This window comes from Martes martes, assembly GCF_963455335.1.
Source record: "Martes martes genome assembly, chromosome: 7".
NCBI lineage: Eukaryota > Metazoa > Chordata > Mammalia > Carnivora > Mustelidae > Martes > Martes martes.
The window spans coordinates 67,060,225-67,085,574 of NC_137894.1; the positions used below are offsets into that span (position 1 = coordinate 67,060,225).

General features: G+C 36.2%; 1 protein-coding gene across 1 annotated transcript in view; it reads right to left on the reverse strand.

The window, feature by feature from the left end:
- The window catches only part of CEP152 (centrosomal protein 152), a 98,529-nt gene that overhangs the window by 9,798 nt on the left and 63,381 nt on the right, over window positions 1-25,350 (reverse strand). The window contains exons 19-26 of the mRNA XM_080808327.1: window positions 23,161-23,292; window positions 17,981-18,631; window positions 14,811-14,952; window positions 10,561-10,728; window positions 7,235-7,331; window positions 6,180-6,283; window positions 3,620-3,776; window positions 3,267-3,370 (exon numbers count right to left, since the gene is read on the reverse strand). Of these exons, the coding sequence (XP_080664453.1) occupies window positions 3,267-3,370; window positions 3,620-3,776; window positions 6,180-6,283; window positions 7,235-7,331; window positions 10,561-10,728; window positions 14,811-14,952; window positions 17,981-18,631; window positions 23,161-23,292 (1,555 nt within the window). The remainder of the gene's footprint in view (window positions 1-3,266; window positions 3,371-3,619; window positions 3,777-6,179; window positions 6,284-7,234; window positions 7,332-10,560; window positions 10,729-14,810; window positions 14,953-17,980; window positions 18,632-23,160; window positions 23,293-25,350) is intronic.

Genomic DNA, 25,350 nt, shown 5'->3' on the forward strand with positions numbered 1-25,350 from the left:
GGTGTTCACAATGGTTAGATAAGCTATCTAGCTGATCTCCTGCTACCCGATGTCGTCTCAGCCTGCTACTTCTCCGCCATCTTGACTCCTCCCCCCATAACTGGAAATTTTTGTACCTTTTAATCTTCCTCACCAGTTTCACCCATCCCCACCCTGCTCCACTCTGGGAACTATCAATTTGTTCTCTGTATTTATGAGACTGTTTCTCTTCAACATGTTGTTTTTTTAGATTACACATATAAGTGAAATCATATGGTATTTGTCTTTCTGTCTTATTTCACTTAGCACAATACTCTCTGTATTCATCCATGTTGTTATAAATGGTAAGATTTCTTTCTTTTATTATGGCTGTGTAATACTTCTGTGTATGTGTGTGTGTGTATGAAGTCTTCTTAGTCCATTCACCTAGTGGTGGACAGTTAAGTTGCTTCCATGTCTTGGCTATTGTAAATAATGTTGCAATAAACATAGGTGCATATATTTTTTTCAAATTAGTGTTGTTTTTTTTAATTTTTTGTTTTGGGGGTAAATACCCAGTAGTGCAACTACTAGACTGTAAGGTAGTTCTATTTTTAACTTTTGGAGGAACTTTTATACTGCCTTCCACAGCAGCTGCACCAGTTTGCATTCCCACCAACAGTGAGGGTCCCTTTTTCTCCACATTTTCTTCACCAACATTTGTTTCTTGTGTTTTTTCTTTTAACCATTCTGACAGGTGTAAGATGGATGTCTCATTGGACTTTTGATTTGCATTTCCCTGATGATGACTGATGAGAGCATCTTTTCACATGTCTGTTGGCCAACTACGACTTCTTTGTAGAAATATCTGTTCATGTCTTCTGCCCATTTTTTAATTTTTAATTTTGGACTATTTGTTCTGTGGGTGCTGAGTTTAAGTCATATGATATTAACCCCCTTATAAAATATACCATTTGCAAATATGCTCTACCATTCAGGAGGTTGCCTTTTTGTTTTGTTGATTGTTTCCTTTGCTGTGCAGAAACTTTTGCTGCATTCCCAATAGTTTATTTTTGCTTTTGTTTCCCTTGGCTGAGAAGACATAACTCAGAAAAAAGCCGCTAAGGCCAATGTACAAGAGATTACTGTTTAATTTTTTTATGGTTTGAGGTCTTACAAATATTTAGGTCTTTAATACATTTTGAGTTTATTTTTGTTTATGGTTTAAGAAAGTGATTCAGTTTCATTCTTTTGCATGTAGCTGTGCAGTCACAGCTACACAATGACTGTCATTAAAGAGACTGTCTTTTCACCATTGTATATTCTTGTCTCCTTTGTGGTAGATTAATTGACCATATATAATTGACCATATAACTAATTGACCATGTAATAATGAGCTTATTGAATTCTGTCATTTTCCATTGATCTATGTATCTATTTTTGTTCCAGTACCACAGTTTGATTACCAAAACTTTATCATATAGCTTGAAATCTAGAACTGTGATACCTCTAGTTTTGTTCTTTCTCAAGATTGCTTCTGCTATTCAGGGTCTTAGTGTTTCCATACAAATTTTAGGGTTATTTGTTCTATTTTTGCGGAAAATACTATCAACACTTTGATTGGAATTGCACTGAATATGTAGTTTGCTTTGGGTAGTATGAGCATTTTAACAATATTAACCCTCTCATTTATATACATCATTTTCAATTTCTTTCATTGATGTCTTAAAGTTTTCAGAGGATAGGTCTTTCACCTCTATCATTAAATTTATTCCTAGGTATTTCATTCTATCTGATGTAATTATAAATGGAATTATTTTATTTCTCTTTCTGATACTTTGTTATTAGTGTATATAAACACAACAGTTTTCCATACATTAATTTTATTTCCTACAACATTACTGAATTCATTTATTAATTCTAGTCATTTTTAAGTGTTGTCTTTAGGGTCTTTTATGTATAGTATCATGTCATCTGCAAAAAATGACAGTTTTGCTTCTTCCCTAATAATTTGGATTTTTCTTATCTGACTGCTGTGGCCAGGACTTCTGGTGCTATGTTGAATAAAAGTGGTGGAGTGGACATCTTTGTCTTGTTCCTGATCTTAGAGGAAAAGCTTTCAGTTTTTCCCCATTGAGTATGATGTCAGCTGTGGGTTTGTTATATACAGACTATATTATGTTGAGGTATAATCCCTCTAAACCCACTTTGTTGAGAGTTTTTATCGTAAACTGACGGTGAATTTTATCAAAAGCTTTTTCTGCATCTATTGTGATGATCGTATGGTTTGTTCGCTTAGCTTTGTTAATGTGGTGTATCATGTAGATTGATTTGTGAGTAATGAACCATCCTTGCATGCCTGGAATAAATCCCACTTGATCATTGTCAATGATCCTTTGCATGTACCATTGAATTTAGTTTGCTAATTATTTTGTCAAGGATTTTTGTATCTATACTCGTCAGAGATTTGGCCAGTAGTTTTCTTTTTTTTAATAGTATCTTTCTCTACGTTGGTATCAGGGTAATGCTGGCCTCGTAGAAATGAATTTAGAAATGAATTCCTTCCTCTTGTATTTTTTGGAATAGTTTGAGGATGATAGGCATTAACTCTTCTCCAAGAGTTTGGTAGCATTCACCTGTGAATACATCTGGCTCTAGACTTGCGTTTGTTGGAACCTTTGTTAATTACGGATTCAATTTCATTCTAGTAACTGGTCTGTACGGATTTTCTATTTTTTTCCTGACTCAGTCTAAGAAGATTGCATATTTTGAGAAATGTATCCTTTTCTTCTAGGTTGTCCAACTTGTTGGCATAGAGTTTTGTGGTAGTCTCTTACAAACCTCTGTATTTTTGTGGTGTCAGTTGTTACTTCTCTTACATTTCTAATTTTATTTGAGTCCTCTTTTTTTTTTCTTGAAGAGTCTGGGTAAAGGTTTATCAATTTTGTTTATCTTTTTAAAAAAACAGCTCTTGGTTTTGTTGATCTTTCCTACTATTTTTTTTAAATCTCTATTTCATTTATTTCTGCTCTGTTCTTTATCATTCCCTCCCTTCTACTAACTTTTCTAAAATCTTTTCTGTCATTTCTAGGAAGGAAAGCAACTTTGGGAAACTGATGGGTATGCTCAGTCCGCCTACTCAAACTGAAAACTCCATACTTTAAGTTTTTAGTTTAAATAAAACACAGACACAACTTTACAAATTATCTCTCTCTCCTTACATTCCTTGTTCTTTTCCATGCTAAAAATGTTAAGTATTTAAGAGAGAAGAGAGAAAAAAGCCCTTTAAGTGACTCATTTTGACATACCTGACTGTGTAGTTTTGCTCTGGGATTTATGAGAAATTGGTGTTTCCAGCAATTTTGCCATTGTAGCAAGTTTGCTAGCAGCATTCATAATCTTTTTCTCAGCCCTGTGGGGAATTCCAGAATATTAAATTAATAATAGTTTAAAGGAAAAAATGAGTTTCCTTAGCCCCAGGATTTCTGTTTTCCTATTAGTTCTGCCAATATTTAGGGTAGTACAGACATAAGCCTCTCTTAACCCCTAATGGCCGATCATGTAGAAATAGTTAATTTTGTGGTTAAGGAAAATGTTTAGAAAATGACAACATGCTGTCCTGGTAGTCTCAGGACACACTGTTTGTTTAGATTGAACTTACCCTTCCTGTTTTCCATTATCCTGCAAAATCTGTTGGAGGCAAGTCAAGTAGTATTTGCGCATCTTCCGGGCGGTTTCTTGACGTTCTCGCAATACCTCTGCTTTTACCATTTCCGCAGCTCTTTCCTTACTCTCCTGAATATAACGAAGCATATCACCTAGTGGGAAGGTGAGAGTTGGTGGGGAGACAGGAATCCCCACAAAATGCATGTTTACTACCGGTTTTTCAAAAACAGGGGAGGCAGACTTCAGATCAATTTTCTGGGAGAGGAAGTGACTAAAGGCGTAGTTTAAACATTGTACTTTTCCACCATCATTAAAACAGAATGTTTCAGATCACTGTTTTAGGAGACTCAAAGGAGAAATAATCTAAAAGTCCTTTTAGAATGATGGTAGCCACATACGTTAAGGAAACAGCATATTCCCTATGAAAACATAGAATACAGAAACTTTCACATTTCAATTATGTATTGTCTGATTAAGAGAAAAGAAAAAAATACACATAAAGGGTGAGGAAGAAAGGAAGAAAGAACGAGTCACAGAAAGATAGTAGGCAATATGAACTGGAGATACCCATATTCCGATTTACTTAAGCTCTGAAAATCCATGTTTCATTATTTAATTCTTTTAGCAGCACTTATGAGTACCCAAGTAATATAATATTACAATCCATGAGGGATATGTACAAAATGCCAGGGAGAAGGTTGAGACCTATGTTGCCTTCTGAAATATACATTTAAAAATAGTTCACAGGGATGCCTGGGTGGCTCAGTAGGTTAGGCATCTGCCTTTGGCTCAGGTCATGATTCCAGGGTCCCGGGATCGAGTCCTACATCAGGCTCTTTTCTCAGCAGGGAGAAACAGGCTACTGTTCCCCCTGCTTGTGTGCTCCCTCTCTCTCTGACAAATAAATAAATAAAATCTTCAAATAAATAAATCAGTAAGATTAAATAAAATAAAAATAGTTCACTGATTTCAAGTTTTCTTTTTATCTTTGATTCAACACGATTTGATTGAGATTACCATTACTTAAGGTCAACATTTTTTTTTTTTTTTTTTACTAAATCTAGGGCTATAGCCTGCCTCTAGAATACCACCACTCTGTTATATTAAAGATTCAATTCATATGGGAATCTCCCTCAATATCAGTCAGCTCTTTCTGAATATTAGACACTCTATGCAAAAAATACTAACTGAAAGACTACTTCTCATTATTTGCAGTGGGACAAGTTAAATTGGAATACATATCAACACAAAACCTCCAACCCATGTCTAAAATGTTAAACAATACACATACATACAAATTAGCATATGAGTATGAAAAAATGCTTAAAATTTCATATCCCAACTGATATGATTGTTAACAAAAAGTTGCTTTGTTTTGTAGTAATATGTACTCTATTGGCACCAGCAACAACTGAGAAGTAAAGTATCTTTATTAATACCAAGTGGGTTTCTCAAAACATCTACACAAGACTATGATGATCTAACACATTTGGAACTTATGACCTTTCCCACTCATTTTGTTAAAAATAAAAGCGATTTTAAGAGGTAAACATACATTTCTCCTGTATCAACGCTGGTTATTGTTCTGGGACATACATATAATCTAAGCAATATTGTAATTAAAAAACAGAAGAGGGGCGCCTGGGTGGCTCAGTGGGTTAAAGCCTCTGCCTTCGGCTCAGGTCATGATCCCAGGGTCCTGGGATAGAGCCCCACATCGGGCTCTCTGCTCAGCAGGGAGCCTGCTTCCTCCCTTCCCTCTCTCTGCCTGCCTCTCTGCCTACTTGTGATCTGTCAAATAAATAAATAAAATCTTAAAAAAAAAAAAACAAACAGGAGATATCCTACTGAGAAAACAAACCAGAGAAATCCTCTGCATGGTATGCTACATCGGCTCTTAATGCAAAGTACCTGATAAATTTACATGTATGTCTTAATCCATTATCGAAATAATGGGAAAGAACAGAATAATGCCTAGCTAGATCTATTTCCTATGGCCTTTAATAGCTTATGGTAGAGGGACCCCTGGGTGGCTCAGTAAGTTAAGTGTCTGCCTTCAGCTCAGGTCATGATCATAGGGTCCTGGGATTGAGTCCCGGATCGGGCTTCTTGCTCAGCAGGTAATCTGCTTCTCCCCCCACCTGCTGCTCTCCCACTGGTTGTGCTCTCTCTCTTTCTCTGGCAAATAAGTAAAATATTAAAAGAAAAGAAAAGAAAAGCTTATGGTAGAAAGTAATACTTGCTAATTTAAAACTCATATCAGATTTTGTTTTAATTATTTAAGTTTTAAGATTCTGAAATTTTTAGTTTAACATTAGTACCCAAAAAAGAAACAAGAAAATTAACAACAAAAAATAACTCTACCCTCCTGTCACTTCCAAAAGATATTAGCCAAAATGATGCACTGCTGCATAATTTAGTGGCACTAATTTCTTCTTAAAAGTAGATAAGATCTCAGAACAAGATAGTTTGGAAAATTACCCCAAATTACTAGTGCTAGTAATAAAAAAGGCTCAAACCACCTTAAAATCCTGGGACTCTCCTCAAGGACTTACGCTTAATTTTTTTTACAGCTTTAATGTACTGTCCACGAAGTTCTTCCAAGGCCCTCCCACTGCACAGCAGGCAAGCATTTTCAATGGCCCCTTCTGACAACGACCTAACAATGGAACAAAATATTGCAAACAGAGATTAAGTAAAAATATCTAGCTATCTATATATTCTAATAATATCTCACTGAGATGTGCTAAAAAAATTATATTATCAGGATCTTTATTATATTGTTATTTAAAATAGAAGAAAAATAGAAACAAATGTTAGGGTTACTTAAATAAATGATAAATCCACACAATGAAAATATATGCAGCTACTAAAAAGCACATTATAGGAGAATATTTAATGATATGGGAATGTTTATCTTATACCAATTATATTAATAAAAGCTTACAAAATAGCTTACATGACAATCTCAGTTTTAAAAACATGCACATATGAGTATAAAGGGGCTTAAATGATAAAACAAGAGGTTAACAGAGGGTACCTACTAGAAATAAGGTTTTGGAAGGTTTTTTTTTTTTTAATACTTCTTGTCATGTAACAATAACAAGTTTTATACTCTTGGTATGAGTATTATTGATATAAACGGTATTATAAAGTTAAAAAATACTTAGAAATAAAGTTTCTTTAAAATAGTAAAAGTTGGGCACCTGGGTGGCTCAGTAGGTTAACAACTAAACTCTTGATTTTGGCTCAGGTCATGATCTCGGGGTTGTGACGTCAGGCCCTGAGTGGGGCTCTGTGCTGGGTGTGGAGCCTGCTTAAAATTCTCTCTCCCTCCTCCTCTCCCCGCTCACAAATGTTCTTCTCTCTCTCTCAAAAAAATAAACAAAATAAATTCAAAAATAAAAATAAGGGGCACCTGGGTGGCTCAGTTGGTTAGGCATCTGCCTTCGGCTCCTGATCCCAGGGTCCTGGGATCAAGTCCCTTATTGGGCTCCTTGCTCAGCAGGGAGCCTGCTTCTCCCTCTGCCTGCCTCTGTCTCTCACAAATAAATAAAATCTTAAAAAATAAATAAATAAATAAAAATAAAATAAAATAGTAAAAGTCTACCTTGGTGGTGTTTTATGAAGTGTTTTAAGTTCATCCAATTTACTCTTCATGTCATTGTTTTCTTCTAGTAATTCTTCAACAACTTTGCTATTCTCTTCTAAAAAAAGAAAATTAATGGTATGTTGGTCAATCTTTTTTCCCCTCAGTCTTCCTCTCCCTGAAATTCCCAGTGCAAATGTTTATAGAGGAGATTGTGGAACTGGCAGTTGCACCCTGTGTCATTCATTTCCTGATTAAGTCCTCATCTGACCAGTTCCTGTTTCAGTTTCTTAGCACTTAAAATCTGTGTTATATCCACATCTTGCTCTGGGTTACATACTGCCCTGGAATAGGTCTCCAACTGTTTGATATACATCTATTTTGTTTCCTAGCTAGACTGAAGCTCTGTTGAAACATACTGGGTCTTCTACTTTCATGTTGCTCCTGGATCTATGCTCATATATATACATATACATATATGTATATATGTATACATATATATACAATCATTGAACAAGCACTGCTATACAAAATAAAAAGAAAAGTAATATTAAGTAGATACCACTTTCACAATTAATGTAAGATTTTCAATTCTTTGAACTTCTAAAAAGAGGATCAGGAGACCAGTGGAGTTCATATAGAATGGAGGATAAAGCATGAATTTCAGAGTGAGACATGGGTTTAAATCTTAGCTATGCTTCTTTACCAGTTAAATCAACTTAGGCAAATCACTTATGCTTTCTGAAACTGAGTTTTTTCATATGTTAAATGGAAGTAGTATCATTTACCTTTAAGATAATAGAAATAAAATCCTAAGTGCACAGTACCTTAAACAAAGTTTGGCAATACCAGTGTTTAATAAATATGAACAGTACACACCATGTTTCCTACCATGCCACCCTCTCAACACACCCTATAAGTTGGGTAATGAACCATTCTACTCCTCCTAGTGATTGATATAATTTGTATATTTTTAAATCACTCACTCTTACTCTACCACTTTTCAATAAATGCTACGAGAAGAAAACAGAATTTAAGAAAAGAGCAACCATAATAGTGAAAATATTATCAACTAAGGGATGTACATTAAGACAAACACTGAAATGAAACTATCAGATGACTTAATTCTGACCCTGACCCATTTTATCAGCCCATTGTTTTGAGCTAAGTACCAACTTCTTGGATTATTTCTAAGTCTATGGATTACATAAGACAGCCTCAAAAAGCACTGTGCAGAATAACTATGATCACAATGTATGGTGCTACATACTATTTACAAATAACACTCTTATCCAGCTGCCTTTGTCATTTTATTATGTAAAACACATATTCTTGATTTCCATCAAATTCTTCAAGAGCTACAAATAACTCATTTACTCTTCTGGCCTCTACCAAAGAGCTAAGCCAACATCATGGGAATTACAGTTGTTAAAATTTTTATCTCAAAGTTCTTAAAATCCTGTCTTGTCTTACAATAAGGATTATCTGTCTCTAACAGACTTGGTAAGTCGGGGTGGAGGAGTGAAGCAGGTGGCTCCTCTAAGCCAACATTATTTCCCAAGTGCACTAAGTGCCAGGCCAGGACTTGATCCTTGTTGTCATCATCAAGGCCACATTCCAAAGGACAATACAGATACAAATTAATTACAAGCATGATATAATGTTAGAAAAATCATTGGAGCTGCAGGTAATGTCTAAGACAAGAAGCTAACCAAGTCGGGGGTGGTCAGGAAAGCCTCCCTGAGGAAGCCATGCACTGGGGAGGAAGAAGTAGGAGTTAGCCAGGCAATACGATCAGGATGGGAAGACATGTTTTGGTAAGTGGAGATGAAAACAGACAATAAGAGAAAAGAGACGGAAATCCATGCTCTGGCCCAATGAGAGAATAAATGGGATGGGGCAAGACAAGGCGAAGGCCCTGGCAGACGCCGAATCATGAAAGGCTTCTTAGATGATGTTAAATAAAGTGTGTGTATTTCCTACTGAGGGCCAGCTAAGCCACAGGACTTTAAACAAGAGAGTGTCATGATCCAATTTACTTTTTTAAAAGGTCACTGGAGCTCCCTGATGGGGAATGGCTTGGAGGGGCAAGATTGGAAGCAGAAAAGGGAGGGAGGTGACTGGTGTCCAGGCAAGCAATCAAGTTAAAATGTAGAAAAAAAGTGAACCTATCTGTCTGTTTTTTTCTGGATCACACAATTATTTGCGACCCTTGCATTCAATCCTCATTCATTCAAACATTTATTGTCTATTATCGCCTGGCATGTAATGGGCATCATGACTATAATGATGAACAAGATACAACATATTCTTTTTTCTCAGGGAATGCATAAGTTGGAAAGAGTATCAGGCAAGTAACCAAAAATATTAAATTCAGAATGGTAAGAGAGTAGGAACCCAGAGTGCTATGGGGCCACACAGAAGTAGCCCGAATAACCTAAATGGGAAAATCAAGAAGGGCTCTGCAGATAAGGCATCTTTCTCAGCTGAACCTTAAAGGATAAGGAAGAGTTAGGTCAAATGAGAATGAAAGGATAAGGTGTAGGATAGAGTGACAACACTGTATGCAAGGTCCAGCAGTACAATTCCTGCCCCACTCAGCAGTCTGAGTACTACTTCAAATGCACACAGGACAGCACAGGAGAGAAGTGACTAGTAAAGCAGCCCAGTAGCCTCCCTGGTGCAGAAGGGCAAGAGGAGATACCAGAAGCTATCCCTTCCAGACAATCTCCCTGACAGCACTGAGAAGAATGGACTGGAAGGATGTCAGACCAGGCCCATAGATCTTTGTACACATCTTTCCCCTCTGCCTAGAATGCTGTGCTCATTGGCAAACGCCTTCATCTTTCCAGGCCTAGTCAAGCCCCCCTTAACTCAAATAGGAGGAAGAGTTCACTCACATCCTTTCTGCCAAGTTTACACAAGCATACCGCCAGGAGCACTTGGCCCTGCAATTATTTATTAGTCAGTTTTTCGGTCTCCTCTCTTGATGATAAGCTTCTTGAAGGAAGGAAACAAGAGTCTTGTACATCTAAAGCAGAACTGGAATTCCATCAGATGTCTTCACTGCTGTGTTCCTAGGGCGTAGAACACTGCCTGACACATACTGGGGGACTCAATATCTATTCAATCCAAAAAGGAAGAAAGGAATGTGACCTTTTAATTAGAGCTCCAGTTTTCCTCTTTGTAGTTCAGGAATAATAATTTGGTCAGTAAAAACAAGGTCCAAATTAGTTTACATTAATCCTCAAAGAGAATCAGGGCCTACATTAACTAAAATGTCACATTTGAACATTTCAAGGATCAAAGAGATTTATACCGGTAGTAGTGCTACTTTAAATGCTAACCTCCAATTTTTTCCACTACAGCTTTGTGCTTCCTTTCTAAATGCTGAAGATGCCTACAGCATTTCTCCAGTTTTCTTTTCAGATCTTGACATTCCTGCTTTGCCTTTTCAAGTTCTTGGAAGCAGTGTCCACAGCATGAATCTTTAATTTCAAGGATCTTTTTCTTATCTGCAAAAATTAAATGACAGCAAACTTTCATATCAGTTTAGACTAAGAACTAAAAAAGAAGGGAAGGAATAAAGGAACTAAGGAACGAAAGAAGGAAGGAAACCAGGGGACATGACTAAAGAAAGGCAACAGAGCAAATGAAAAGAATGCAATGCTTAAGAGAGAGAGACCTGGGTTTAGATCTTCTTTATACTATTTATTGGCAGTGTGGCTCAGAGCATACTATGTAATGTGAGACCTTGTTTTTTAACATGTAAAATTAAATAATACCATCTATTTTAAAAATTGCTATGAAACATAATGTTCAGCTTTTGGTATTGAACACCATTCCTCACTAAAAGGAACCACGAATCTTCAAGAAAGGCCTAGCTCCAGTACTGGGACAGGGGTATATACAAGATGAATGCCAGAAAGAAATTCCTGAAAAATACAGGAACGTCACAAGGAAAAAGGAGTCAGTTTGAAAGGGCTCCAGTAGCTGAATATGGGGCAATCTGAACACTAAGTATACTACTGAATTATAAAATATTAAAAAAAAAAATTCATGAGCCATACCAATAATCTTACCCATAATGGGATAGATGGATAGATAGATAGGTAAGCAGGTGAAGTTGATAGGTAAGTAGGTAGATGGACTGATGGACAGATTGATAAATAGACAAAAAGACCAATAAGTAAGTACACAAACTAACAGGAGGATTCACGATTATAGCAACATTCCAAGTGCCAACTGGTAAAAGTGGAGGGTAGTCTAGAGCCAGAAAAATTGTAATATGGCAACCACCACAGTGAAGACTGAATCAGACAAGCATCATCGATGATTGCTAAATAGAAGGGAAATATTTAATAAAAAGGACATTTTCATGGTCTTAGAAGTGTCTCCCCACAGATTACTTATTAGTTGTGAGGTGGGAGGAACCCACTGAAGAAAATGGACCATACTGTGACCGGGTATTCAAATGAATGTCACCAATAAGACAAATGGACACTGTGCACCTCCGCATGTGATAAGACATCACCCATGCAGTGTTCCAGGCAAGGAAACACAGCTTGAATCTAATTGTGAAGAAACATCAGACAAACTCAAAATGAGGAAAGTTCTTCCAAAAGCCGGAGGTGGGGGTGGAGCAGTGGGGAATAAGTCTTTCAAAAACGTCAATGTCATAAAAGTCAAAAAGAGACTGTGGAAATATTCTAGACTAAAGGACACTAAAGAAAGACGACATCTAAAGGTAGTACCTGACCCTGGACAGATTCCTGTTCTGCAGGGGGAAAAATAATGAAAGACATTATTGCATCAGTTGACAAAATTAGAATCCAAACAAGTCGATACAATATTTATCAAATGCTTAATTTACTATACTAAGGTATAAAAGAAAGAAATTCCTATTTTTTGAAAATATACACTGAAGTATTTAGGGGTGAAAGGGCACAATGAATATAACATCCTCAAATGGTTCAGGAAGGGAAATGAAATGTTTACATACACATAAGCACAGAAAAACATAAAATTTTATACAACGTTATTAACAAATGTATCTAGGTAAAGGATAGATGAGTGCTACTTGTAACTATTTTTACTTTTGTGACTTTTCTGTAAGTTTAAAATTGTGTCCAAATGAAAAAAATATTTAAAACTCTCAAGAGGTACAAATGTATAAAAGTTGTGTGGCATAGTACCTGGCAGAGAATAGCATACAATATGTAACAGCTATTGCTATTAGTAATATACAGAATTTGCAAAATTTAAATTATATGCAAAAATGATACAAAAGTAGATTATTACTATTAACATAATTGATATAATAAAGTAGGAACACAAACTGGCATAGGATCAAAAGCCCATACCCAAAAATTTAATGTAAAATCATTGGTTCAGCAAAATTATTCTTAGCTCTTTCCTGACTTTAGTTTCCTTTGAATGGTGCCACTTATGTCCATGAGCATCAAAGAATTAATGAAGCATCACACTGGTATCATATACAGCATTTATATTTTTCATTTAAGATACTGTTGTAAAACTAGAAACCAGACAAATGCCCACTGACAAGAGATTTAATTATAGTATATTCATGGAATGGACTAGTACACAGCAACTAGAACTATATGCATTAACATAGACAAATATCAGAAGCTTGCTAGTAAGTAGGAAAAAGCACATTACAAAGACTACAATGAATATTAAATCATTTTTAAAATGTTAGAAGACAAAACAATAGCTTTTGCAGGATACCCGTATTTGGTCAAAATACAAAGAAAAGCAAGAGAATAATTTTTAAAAATCAGAATTTTGTTACCCTGGATTGTAAGGAAGTTACAGGGATGGAACTGTGGTCAAACACAGAGAGGGGTCTTCAACAGTACTGGTGACACTCTAGTTCTTAAGTCAAAGAATGGGCTCCTGGTTGGTAGGCTTCCTAACTTACATGTCTATCACATATTTTCTTTGCATGTATCAAATATTTCATAATATTTAACTTACTTTAAAAAATGATAAGATATTAGGAGACTATAATCAAATGGTTAACAATGGTACTCTCTGGTGGTAATATTATAAAGGACTATAGCACTTAATATATATTTTGGATTAGTTAGTCTTTTCTAATGAATTGGTTAATGTGTTTGGTTTTAGGGAAAAAAGACTAAAGAAAGAAAAATCTTTTTGTTGTTTGTTTTGTCTTAAGTAAAAACAAATTCCTTTCATATTGATAGGGCTTCTCAAAGCCAAATAATATGTAAAACTTGTTGCTAGCCATTTCATAATTTTTTTTAAAGATTTTATTTATTATTTTGACAGACAGAGATCAGAAGCAGGCAGAGAGGCAGGCAGAGAGAGAGGGAGGAAGCAGGCTCTCTGCTGAGCAGAGAGCCCGATGCGGGGCTTGATCCCAGGACCCTGAGATCATGACCTGAGCCGAAGGCAGAGGCTTAACCCACTGAGCCACCCAGGCACCCCCCCATTTCATAAATTTAAAAAAAAAAAAAATTCTCTGGTTATTCCAAATAAAAACAACAGATATACAATGACACTGAAAAGTAAGAAACAATACAAATTAAGGTAGTATTCCCATATACCTAATGAACAATAAGATATTCTCAACTACTCAGAATCTAGAAGTTAGGAAAAAGGGCTTATGGACGATCAGGAAAATAACTGTCAACTTACTTCTTAGGAAAGGCAGAGGTTCTCTAAAATTCTGATAATATTACTTACTAAATTAGAAATGGTGGAAACTAAGGTTATTAACCTAGTACATATGAGTTGTTCTGGCAAATCACAGTTCTTTTCCAGGTTGCAATAGAGACAGCAGGTAACAAACAGAAAGAGTGGGTAGGTGTTTGTGGAGGGCAGAAGCAATCTGTGAGAGATCTGTATTTTGAAAAGGATTAGAGCTAATAAAGGCTATGTCAGTTTCTAGATGAGAATTCTCAGTGATTAGGCAATATAAGCCCAATCAATATTCCTCAGCGAGGTCTGAATATGTCAAGGAGCTTCAGGACAATCCAGTAATTCTTTTTCATAATGACAACTGTACGTCATTATGGAAACATTAAGCTATTAATTTACCAAATATTCAAGGACACATTCACTCTGCCATGTATTGGAGAGGAAAAGATAAAACACTGTTCCTGCTCTCAAGAAACTCACCAATCAGGAAACACCTCTTCAGAAAGATTTCCATTAAAAAATGGTTGAAATAAGCGTCAGTAACGTGAACAAAAAGGTCCCAGTTGTTTGGCAATTCTTTTATATGAAACCCGTGATTTCCCAATAAAGCCAGGGAATAAAAACATGACTGTTCTATTAAAATTCTCATTCTTCTCCTTATAATAAGAACTACTTATGAATGGCAGGAAGACCATGAAAAAATAGAATTAAGAGGGTCTAAAGCATCCCCATCTCCTAAATGCAAAATGAAATCTAGGGAGAAGACACAGATTAGGTAGGAGTAATATTACCTACCCACTTGTTCGCTCATAAAAGCTGCATGCATCTTTGACTTCCTTTTATCCTCAAAGCAACCCTCTGCAACTGTGAGTATGAATGTAACAAAGACCAGTAGGAATAAAATCCCCATTACCAGCTTCTGCTTCTGTTTTTTGCAAGGCCAAGGCCTGAGCACAGCGTCCAAAAGTAGGTGCAGGAAGGACTGCCAGGACTCTGGGGTCTCCTCTGCCAGTGACCTCTGTGGCAGGGTCCTTAGAGATCTTGGCTGTATTTCTCTGAAAGAGAGTATCTTCACAGTTAATGCATGTAAAAATCTTTACACAGTTCTCTATTTAAAATGCTCATATTAAAAACATAAAAAGAAAACACTGCCTGAAAAAAATCTTGCTTAAATCATCACCAGTATTTTTGTTAGGGTGTTTCAGGAATACTGTCATTACTATGAACGAGTCTACTATGACCATAATTTTCAAATTAGAACATTATCTGACAGAAGTCTGGTGGGCCAACTATGAGACAGATAGGAGATACACTTTGCAAACATATATATGAATTTAAGATATTTTAATGGTTTATGTGGTCAAATCACAATTGTTCTTAGAAATCTAGAATATTAAAAAAAAAAAAAGAAGAAGTCTAGAATATTTTCACTGCAGCAGAGGTCAAACTCAGAAACTGTATCAAACTTTTGTCTCCCACAAATTTAAAGTTACATTTATATAGTATGTTACATTTCTAAATACTTTAACATATACTGTCAACTTATAAGGAAGTTCTGTTGAATTCCAAAGTTAGAGAAACTGAAGCTAACCTGAACATTTTGCACAAAACTATTTCTTCACTAACATTTATTGAACACTTTTGGTGTTCTATTCCCTGTTATGGCAATACAGCTACTAAAACCATTAATGGTGAAACATTCTTTTAAGGCAGTGTTTTCAGATTCTAGATGACTACTAAATCCCAAAGGAACAGAACAGGTGATCTTGAAAAAGCCACCTTGTTTAATTACTTAAAACTGACATATCAGCTTGATTCTAGAAGCCTTGGTTTTGATTTTAAGAAACCCATTTAACTGGCTGTTGGAAAACCTACTTACAATGTGCATCAGAAGTAGAGGTCAGCAGTTACATAGAAAATGCAAACTCCAGGCAATCAAGGGGATATGAGGCTGAGGCCAAAAGGAGTAATAAAAGTTGAACACTAAGGTAGCCAATGTTTCCAGATTTTACTCAAAACTGGAGAAAAGCCAAGATGACCAAAAAAGCAGAAGCAGCAACTTTCTTGTCTTAGTTTTAACTTGACATTGGTGGTAAGGAAAGACAGAACAAGCATCCTTAAATTTGTTTGAAAATTCTGTTCCAATTGATATTTTTGCTTTTTGCGTTTTTTTTTTTTCCCCATCATGGCCCATTGTATTAATGTATTCCAGTAAGGCATTCATTTTCTTGGAAACTTCATTTTTTAACTGATTGCATCCTGTCCATTTTAAAAAACTTCTGATCATCTAGGTTATTTTAACAAGGACTTGTTTTTATATGTACTGATTATTTTTTCCTGGTTTAATTTTCACAAACAGTTCTAAAACTGACAAACTTAATAAACTATGATTCATATTTCTTCATATTAGTAGCACTTATATTGCAAACTTAAAATCACTGGTTACAATCATTGCTTTACCTCAAGGTCCTGAGCTGGGATAGATCTCGAACAGCAGACAATCAAGTATTCTTCTATGACAAATGCCAGAGAAGGCATTTCAAAGCCACCCTTTTTTCAGGAATAGAATCTGATTCCACCCAACAAAAGCCACAAAAGTCTAAGTTCTTAACCAAATTATGTGATTCTGTCTCCACAGGCATGCGAGCAACATTAAGTCATCCAGATGATCTTAACACTGCTAGCACAATCAGAAACCCTATACAGAGACCCCAGAATTGAGTGAATATTGATAGAAGAAAGGTGTTATATTTTCTTGATCTTGGTAGCAGAGATTGCCTTTTCAGGAAAGTAAACTAGAAAGCATGTAACACGATTTTCCCATCTCTACTCATCCTTAACACTAGCTCTAAGTAATTCTTAGTTATTTTTCCAAAATTTTCAATTAAGTATTACAAGCATTATTCATGGGAAGTGATCTTTTTACATTGAAAACAACTCTTAACTAGTTGCTTTCACATCTCTGTGAAATCAGAATAATAGTATCAACTGGAGTGAACTGGGATGGGGTGAACTGATCTTTCAGGTAACTTTTGGGTATAAAATTCTGTACTACCTCAAACACAGGAGGCAGAAAGGCCAAGCCGTGTCATTCATACCCTACAAAACCCAAGGAATTAGGCCAGAGATTTATACTTTCTTTTTAGATAAGCAGTTACGCAGGTAGTTACACAGGTAGATACACTGGCAGTTACCAGTTACGCAGGTAACAGAGTAGTTATCCTCAAGTGCAGGACTGGAACTCAGATTTTTTTCCCAGCTTGTAACTCTCCAGTAAGTATTACTATCAAATGTTCAATCCTGCCTTGAAAATCATTAATCATGGTATCTTAATGAAACTTAACTCTTCTGTCTGTTCTCAAAACTTGTAATATTGGCATTTTTTTCTACCTCTAATTCCAAATGTTGAAATTGGCTACATATCATTCTAGACTTTTCATGCCTATCTCCTTTCTTTAATCATCAGATCTTTCACCAAAACTAAAAGCTGGTATCAGAGACTACTTAGACAACTAAAAGAATACCACTAACTCATTCTACATGCACAGATATAATAGAGCAACAAAACTGGGCTTCAGAGTTTTGTATGAGTGAGCCATACTTCTAACTGCTTGTTCTACAACATTTTTTGTACTTGGTTGGCATTTTTTTGCCTTTGTGACATAAATTCCTTGAGGGCAAGAAATAGGCTTCCAAATTCTTTAGAAGCTCTTAAGAAACCCTAGTTTAATATGATGCATATTTCTTGAAGTGGTCATGCCCAAGAAACAAAAATAGGAATGAGAGTTAATTCAGTTTCTCAAAGCTCAGGCCCTTACAAAGAACAGCATATATTTTTTAGGAAAAAGAGGTCTACAGCCTAAAAGCTCTGCCTCCTATTTGTGGCACCATGAAGAAGCAAAGCTTTTTGGCAAAAAGAAATGAAATCCTCTGGATTCACTACAAAAAGTTGTTAAGCCACTGCTAAAAACTCAAGTTTTGTCTACTAAACTGTAAAACGAAGAAAGGAAAAAAGACCATATTCGACTTCTACAATCATCTCTGATATTTATTAATAGTGCTTTTCATTTATCAGGAACATACCTTTTCCCACTCGGAGTTGGCATTTTCTATAGCTAGGGAGAGGAGATCTCGAAAAGCTTTCTGTATGCAGGCCTTTAGCTTTTCAAAATATTGGACAGACACCCATTTTGAAGAACAAGTTGACATGAGTTCCAAGAGTTGCTTGTTCTCTGAATCACTGACATGTTCCTTTTGTGTGTCCTTCAGGAGAAATTCAAGTACAGTGAGGATGTCTTCCTCATACTGAGAGATTTCCAGTTGGATCCTCCTGGCTTCCTGCGTTGCCCATTCCCTACGACTCTGGTCTAGACATGTTTGCAATTCTGTCTCCTTCTGAAGAAGTAGTTCAGTTTTCTGTTTCACAAAGTCTTCTTTGGCTGCTGCAAGAACCTCATTAATTTTATTTCGATGATCATCTAAAAATTGCCGGTAATCTTGTTCGTTTTGTTCTTGAATTCTGTGGATTTCTTCTTGCTTTTCTTTGTTCCATTCACTCCGGGCCTTCGCCAGCTCAGCCCTGACAACCACAGGGACTTCCTCGTTCTTTAACTCAAGCTCTCTCTGGAGAGAATGAATCTTCTCTTCCAATTCTTTTCCAGGTATTCTACTTTTTTTCATATTTTCAAGCTCGTTTTTCCATTTCTCTTTAGCTTCAGAAATAGCATATGATATCTAAAAGACATAACAATGCACATTTAAAATTCTTTGTGATCTCCTCATTAATTAAAAAATTAAAGTAACTATTTGGGATAAGACATTGTTCCTAAAGTATACCTATATACTATAACCAAAGATCCTTTCCTTATTTTTTTTTTAAAGACTTCATTTATTAATTTGAGAGAGAATGAGCAGGGGGAGGAAGAGAGGGAGAAGCAGAAGCAGACTCCCCACCCATCAGGGAGCCCAATGTGGGGCTCAATCCCAGGACCCAGGATCATGACCCAAGCCCAAGGCAGATGCTTAAGCGACTGAGCCACCTAGGTGCCCCCCCTTCATTTTAAATGACCTAATATTTTAGGTCTTATGCTATCTTAAAAACACCAGTTTCTTGAAGGAGAACTAGAAATTTAAACTGACCCCAAATATATGTAATTATACAATTACCCAAAATTAACTTTTGAAAAAAATTCCTATTAGTCTTACACAGATATAGCCTCAAATTTTACCTACGCCCATGGCAAATGAAATATCTTCTTACATAAAGCAAAAGCAGCCTCATAAAGAAATCTATAACACATACCTGTATAACTTGCAGACAAATATAACTATATTTTAATGGAAGCACAGTGGTTAGCAGAGTTCATTAAATGACAATACCAAACAGAAAAAGTCATTTTACTCATTAATCTAATTTTCTGACAGGGTAAGAAGACTAGCAGATCACAGACAGTAGTAGTATATAACCAAGAAGTCCTAGGGAACCAAAAAACTGAAGCCTGGCTCTAACCCCACCTCTGGCTGCTGAGAGCTGCCTCGCACAGTGCTTAACAGGGCAGGCTCTGGTGCTTAACTGACCAGCTGTGGGATCAAGGGCCCAATCCTCAATTTCTTTGAGCCTTAGTGTCCTCAACTATAAAATGGGGACAATTATAATGCTTACTTGATAGAATTTTGTTAGGAACAAATGACAAAAGAAAAAAAAAATCTATTTAAAGCCTTTAGTCTAGAGCCTAGCAGATAAGGACTCAATAAATGTTATGTCGTTCTTACTTTTGGCTGCATGGCCTTAGAAAAGTCACTTAATCTCTGTTGTACTTAGTGTCTTCTTCTACATAAGGTGCAGATCAGATAATGACCTTGAGTCTCTTTTATAAATTCAAAAATGTCAAAAGCATATGTGTTAAAGCAAGCATCTCCAAAAGCTGGCCTGGACAGTGGTGACTGCTAGTAATCAATACCATCTATATGTATGCTCTGGCTGTTGAAATAGGGTTATTTCCTAAATTTTCAGGTATTATATAATCTTAGCAAACATCTTCAACTAAAAAATTCTTAAACATGTTATACACCTTTATTCAACGATGTATTCCTGAATAGTTTCACATAAAACAAAATTTTTGAATTGTATTTTAAATTTTCTAAGGGAACCCACCATCTAAGATGAGCTTTACAAAAGAATGCACAGCAAAATTCTCTTGCTACCAGCAGGATAATTCAGTAGTGATGTGAAACATGTTTAAAGACTGCTGTTAGGGAAAACAGGCTTGTCACCGTGGATACCTAAAAATCATTACCAGGTGACTTGGTGGAGGTGGAAGATCCTACAGAATTTGGATGACCCGCTGACCTCATCAAAAGTGTGTATCCTCTCACATGAAGTGGTGCAAAGCAAATTTGACAGCATTAAGCAACTCAGGGGTTTCCTGATAGTTGCTGCACATTACATCACCTGAGAAGCCTTTAAAAATCCTAATACCCAGGCCACACCCTGTACCATTAAAACATTTAGCCTGGGGGATGGGAGCCTGGCAACAGTATTTTTTAAAAGATCCTCTTCACTTTGATATTCAGGCAGAAATCACATTGCATCAACACCCGCCGTGGGCCTTCACGATGCTTTGTTCCAAGTTTTTCTAATGTGCAGCTAAAGTTTAGGAACCACTGAACCACCTTGACTCTGGTCAAAGTTGGACTCTGGACAAACTGGCTTTAAATTTTTACAGATGTTGAAGGATCACTCTAACCTTATAAGAACCCTCCAGCCAGTGCTATGAAACTGGCCCTTGCTCACCTTCTTTGGTTTGGAGGAAGACTCCACAAGAGGTTAACATTATGTTTTGGGGCTCAATAATTATTTAGAATAGTGCTACTCACACCCGAGTGGCTCTAAAAACTTGCAGTGTCACATCACCTAGGAGTCTGTTAGACACACAAATTCTGAGGATTCTCTGTAGGCCCACCATTTCAGATTCTCTAGGAAAAAAGCCCAGGAATCTGCTTTAACAAACCCTCCAGGGGGATCTCATGCCAGCTAAAGTTTGAGAATTAACACACTGTGCTCTGATTTCTGCATGTCTGCATTCACATATATTCAGGTCTTCTGGTTCTTAAGGAAAGATCTCTTGACTACTTTATTTTCTGTATTCTACCCAACTTTATAATTCTTGACTTTAGAGCTCTGAAACACAGGTACATCATCACATTATTTCCCTTTTCTCTTCCTCTTAAATTTCCTTTTGAAATATGTCAGCTTACTAAAAAGTATAGAGAATAATGCAATGAGCACCAGTGTGTACTATCACATAACTTAAAAAGAATGTTAAAATAGTTTTTTCATGAATTATTTCCCTAAGTAATCTGTGGATTAAGATTATAAATATGACATATGAATAATTTACAATGTCTGTTGTACATATTATTTTCCAAAATGGTTGTAATATTGGGAGAACAGTATGTACTTAACACTGCAATGTATTATGTTTTTTTGTATTATAATTAAGAAGAGAGAATTTACACATGTGGCATAAAATAGTACCCTAAGTTTGTTATTTGGACTTCTCATTTAGACTGTATGTCCATTTTCTGCTGTACTTATCCACAGATTCTTGTTTTTCTCATAAATTTGTATTGTTTTTATCATGTATTAGTATTAACATTTCTCATGTTTAAGATTATTTATTTATTTATTTATTTGACAGAGCGAGAGAGAGAGAGAGCACACGCGAGCACAAGCAGACAGAGTGGCAGGCCGAGGGAGAGGGAGTAGCAGACTTCCTGCTGAGCGGGGAGCCCAATGTGGGGTCCTGATTCCAGGATTCTCAGATCATGACCTGAGCCAAAGGCAGACACTCAAATGACTGAGCCACCCAGGTGCCCCATCATTTCCCATGTTTAATTCATTCATTTTCCTTTTCATTATCCTGTCACTTTTTTAAATTACAAAAGCAAAAATGTTTTAAATGTTTGTACCTATTTTATCCACTTACTTTATCTATCTTTGCTACTATGTCTGTTGTCCCAAAATTGAGTTATTATGGTACAGATCTAAAATACTCCATTTTTTTCCCCTATGTGCTTATTTAAAAATGGTTAACTTTTTTTTTTTTTTTTTTTTGGGAGGGCAGTAAAGCAAAACCTATTGATAGTAAAGTTTATTGACTGATAGTACAAAGCCCCCGGAGAAAGACCTGAGAGGGTTGCCCTAAAAATGTTTAACTTCTTAACCAATTTAGACTTTATTGTGATGCATGCTTGGGTAACCTTAATTTTTCCAAATTGCTCTCTGGCTATCATAAGAGTATTTATTATGGAATAATTCCTTATCCCCTTGTTTTGAAACAATTAAGCTTTTATTCATAGTTGGTCCTATCTCTGAAGTATGTATAATACAGAATGAAAAAGAATTCTCTTTTTGTGACTCAACACTGAATTGTCGTTTTCCAACATATTCTATTATGTGTTAGGGCTGGACTACTATTTCTTTTCCAGAACATTTAAAAAATTTCTAGTCCTTTCCAAGTAAATTTTAGTATTATTATGTCAAAATTCAAAACCATGTTCAGTTTATTGGTATTTTGATTAGAATTGGTTTACTCTAATAAATTGGGAGAATGCAAAATGATTTTGTTTCTGGTCAAACATGACATATCCGGGAAGGAGTGTTGGCTATTTTCCAAGATTTTTTTTTTTTTTTTTTTTTTAAAGATTTTATTTATTTATTTGACAGAGAGAGATCACAGTAGACAGAGAGGCAGGCAGAGAGAGAGAGGGAAGCAGGCTCCCCGCTGAGCAGAGAGCCCGATGCGGGACTCGATCCCAGGACCCTGAGATCATGACCTGAGCCGAAGGCAGCGGCTTAACCCACTGAGCCACCCAGGCGCCCGGCTATTTTCCAAGATTATAAGACTACTGAGCGAGCGCAGAGAACAAACCATGTGAAAGGATACTGCACAACTATTAATAAACAGATAAACACCTGCTCCAAATTTCTCCTAAAGATAGGGCAAGATAAATGGAATTCAGTTTCACAGTTAAGGTTACCTTCCTGACTATGGGAGTTTTAGGACCCTAAAATATATTCTTTCTCCCACAATGTCTTGATGATGATAACAGACATCATCAGCCAGGCTCTGAGCTAATGTTCAACATGAATGTTGTACTTAATCCTTCCATAACCATCTGAGTAGATACAAATTCCCGGGACGAAGCTGGGAGGTCAGGAGAGAGGCCGTTGTGAAGCATCTTTCAAGGAGAGCGCTTACCCGTCTGGCCACAGTGATGTCTTGTTGTTCTTCCCACTTCTTCTGTTCTGCTCTGACACGTGCTTTATACTCTGCAAGGTCAGGCATTTCTTCCAGCCATCGATGACGAGCATTTTGTACAGCTGTTTCCACCTGCAATTGGATATTGCGAGAGAAAGAGGTAAAGTGAGGTATTAACCTTCAGAAAGAGCCCATTTGCAAATAGCTACTACAATTTCATGTGTATTTTTCTTTTTTTCTTTTTTTAATTTTTTATTTCTTTTCAGCATAACAGTATTCATTGTTTTTGCACCACACCCAGTGCTCCAGGAAATCCATGCCCTCCCTAATACCCACACCTGGTTCCCCCAACCTCCCAGCCCCCGCCCCTTCAAAACCCTCAGGTTGTTTTTCAGAGTCCGTAGTCTCTCCCTTCCAATTTCCCTCATGTGTATTTCACATTGTACCGCACTACATTAGTTACAGTGACTTCTAGTACTCCACCTTACCCCCAACAGTAGATTCTCATCCTTCTGTTCAAAACTTCCCACACTGTCTCATGCGAATGCCACCACAACAAGCAAGAATCTATAAATGTTCGACAGTCAATACTACTATTGGAAAGCTTCATACAAAGTACCAATGCCATTTCCAAAATACTCCTATTTCTCTTGAGAAAAGGAGAAGACATGCAGGAATGCTACTTGACGTCAGTTGATGTCTAGTAGCACACCAACCGTATCCACAGTCCTCATGCCTTACATATAAACACATTAACACATGCCAGCACACACCAATATTGTTTATAGCTTTGTCCCAGAGCAAGTTTTCCTGTCTATTGTGAGTTTGCAACTAAAGAATGAAGGTGATACATCGATTCAGGCAAAAATGTAAGACCTGATGAATTATGAGGGCTACATGGTTGTAAATCTGTCACAGGTTACCACAAGATAATTTATTAAGTACTCTTTCCTTATTTTGAAATACATAGACACATATATACCTACATCCATACAAACATACAGAAACCAAGTTGACATAAGGGGCTGAACTGTTTTTGCAAAATGCTAAATATATTTACAGGTAAATTCCAGGGAGTTAAAAATATGGGGAAAAGATAAAGCTCCTATAGAAATTTATATTCCTTAAAAAGTTATTATGAATACTTCCTTTCTACTACATCATGTTATTTTTCTTCACAAGATCTGTGATTAGATATACACCAGAGCAGTATCCTTAAACATATCTCTTTGTCTGTAGAACATTTTCTTAACTCTGTTCAAACCTTAAACATTTCAGGAAATTATTTAACTGACAGAAGATACCCTTGATACCATTATATATATTTGCATATGTTTCCATCCGATAAGGATTCCCTCTAAAATCACACAGAACAATTTAACAAAGAGGCAGAATGCCAAGTTTTTGTCAAAAGTGGAATATACTTTTTTAAAATATTACTTCAGGTATTATTTTAAGAGTTTATAGTAAGTGATAGGTCTAAAATAGTAAATACAAACTAAAGAATGTTATGTTAAAGTCCAGGAACCTCTGAGGGACTAAATACCCTGTCAGGTGCTCTGTGAGGTCAAGACTATTTTCAAAATAATATTTAGACCTTTTCTTTTTTCACTGCCACTCCTTCATGTGTGGATAACACAATGCTCCAGAGGCTACATGCTATATGGCATCTCACTGCTCTGACAGACAATGGCAAGCGTGCTTCAGTATTCTTTTTTAAAAATTTCTCAAAGTTATTTTCCAATACAGTAAATAGGTATAACACACACACACAGAAAAGCTCTTTAGGGTCTTACATTTTTTAAAGGTGTAAAGGCATCCTGAAACCAAAAAATTCAGGAATCACTATAATAATAGATAAAAAAATATTAACTCTTTATTCCATTTATACAGAGCTATACTTTTCTCAGTATGACACTTCTGGAAACCAAGTAACATGACCCAGTTAAATGGGAGCTAGTTTTCTGAGTGTTTGGTCCAAGGGGAGGCAATGGCACCGCTTTCTGGCAGGATATGGGATTGACAGACAATGTCCCATTTGAGGGACATGCCTGCAGATTCAACCCTGCAAGTCTCAATGTAAATACTGTTAAATATCTTACTTGCTTTAAGTTTGTTTTTCTATAACTACTTCAGTGGAGTATTTTCTGTAAAGTTAGATATGAAAGATACATAGTGAAATTGTGCTTC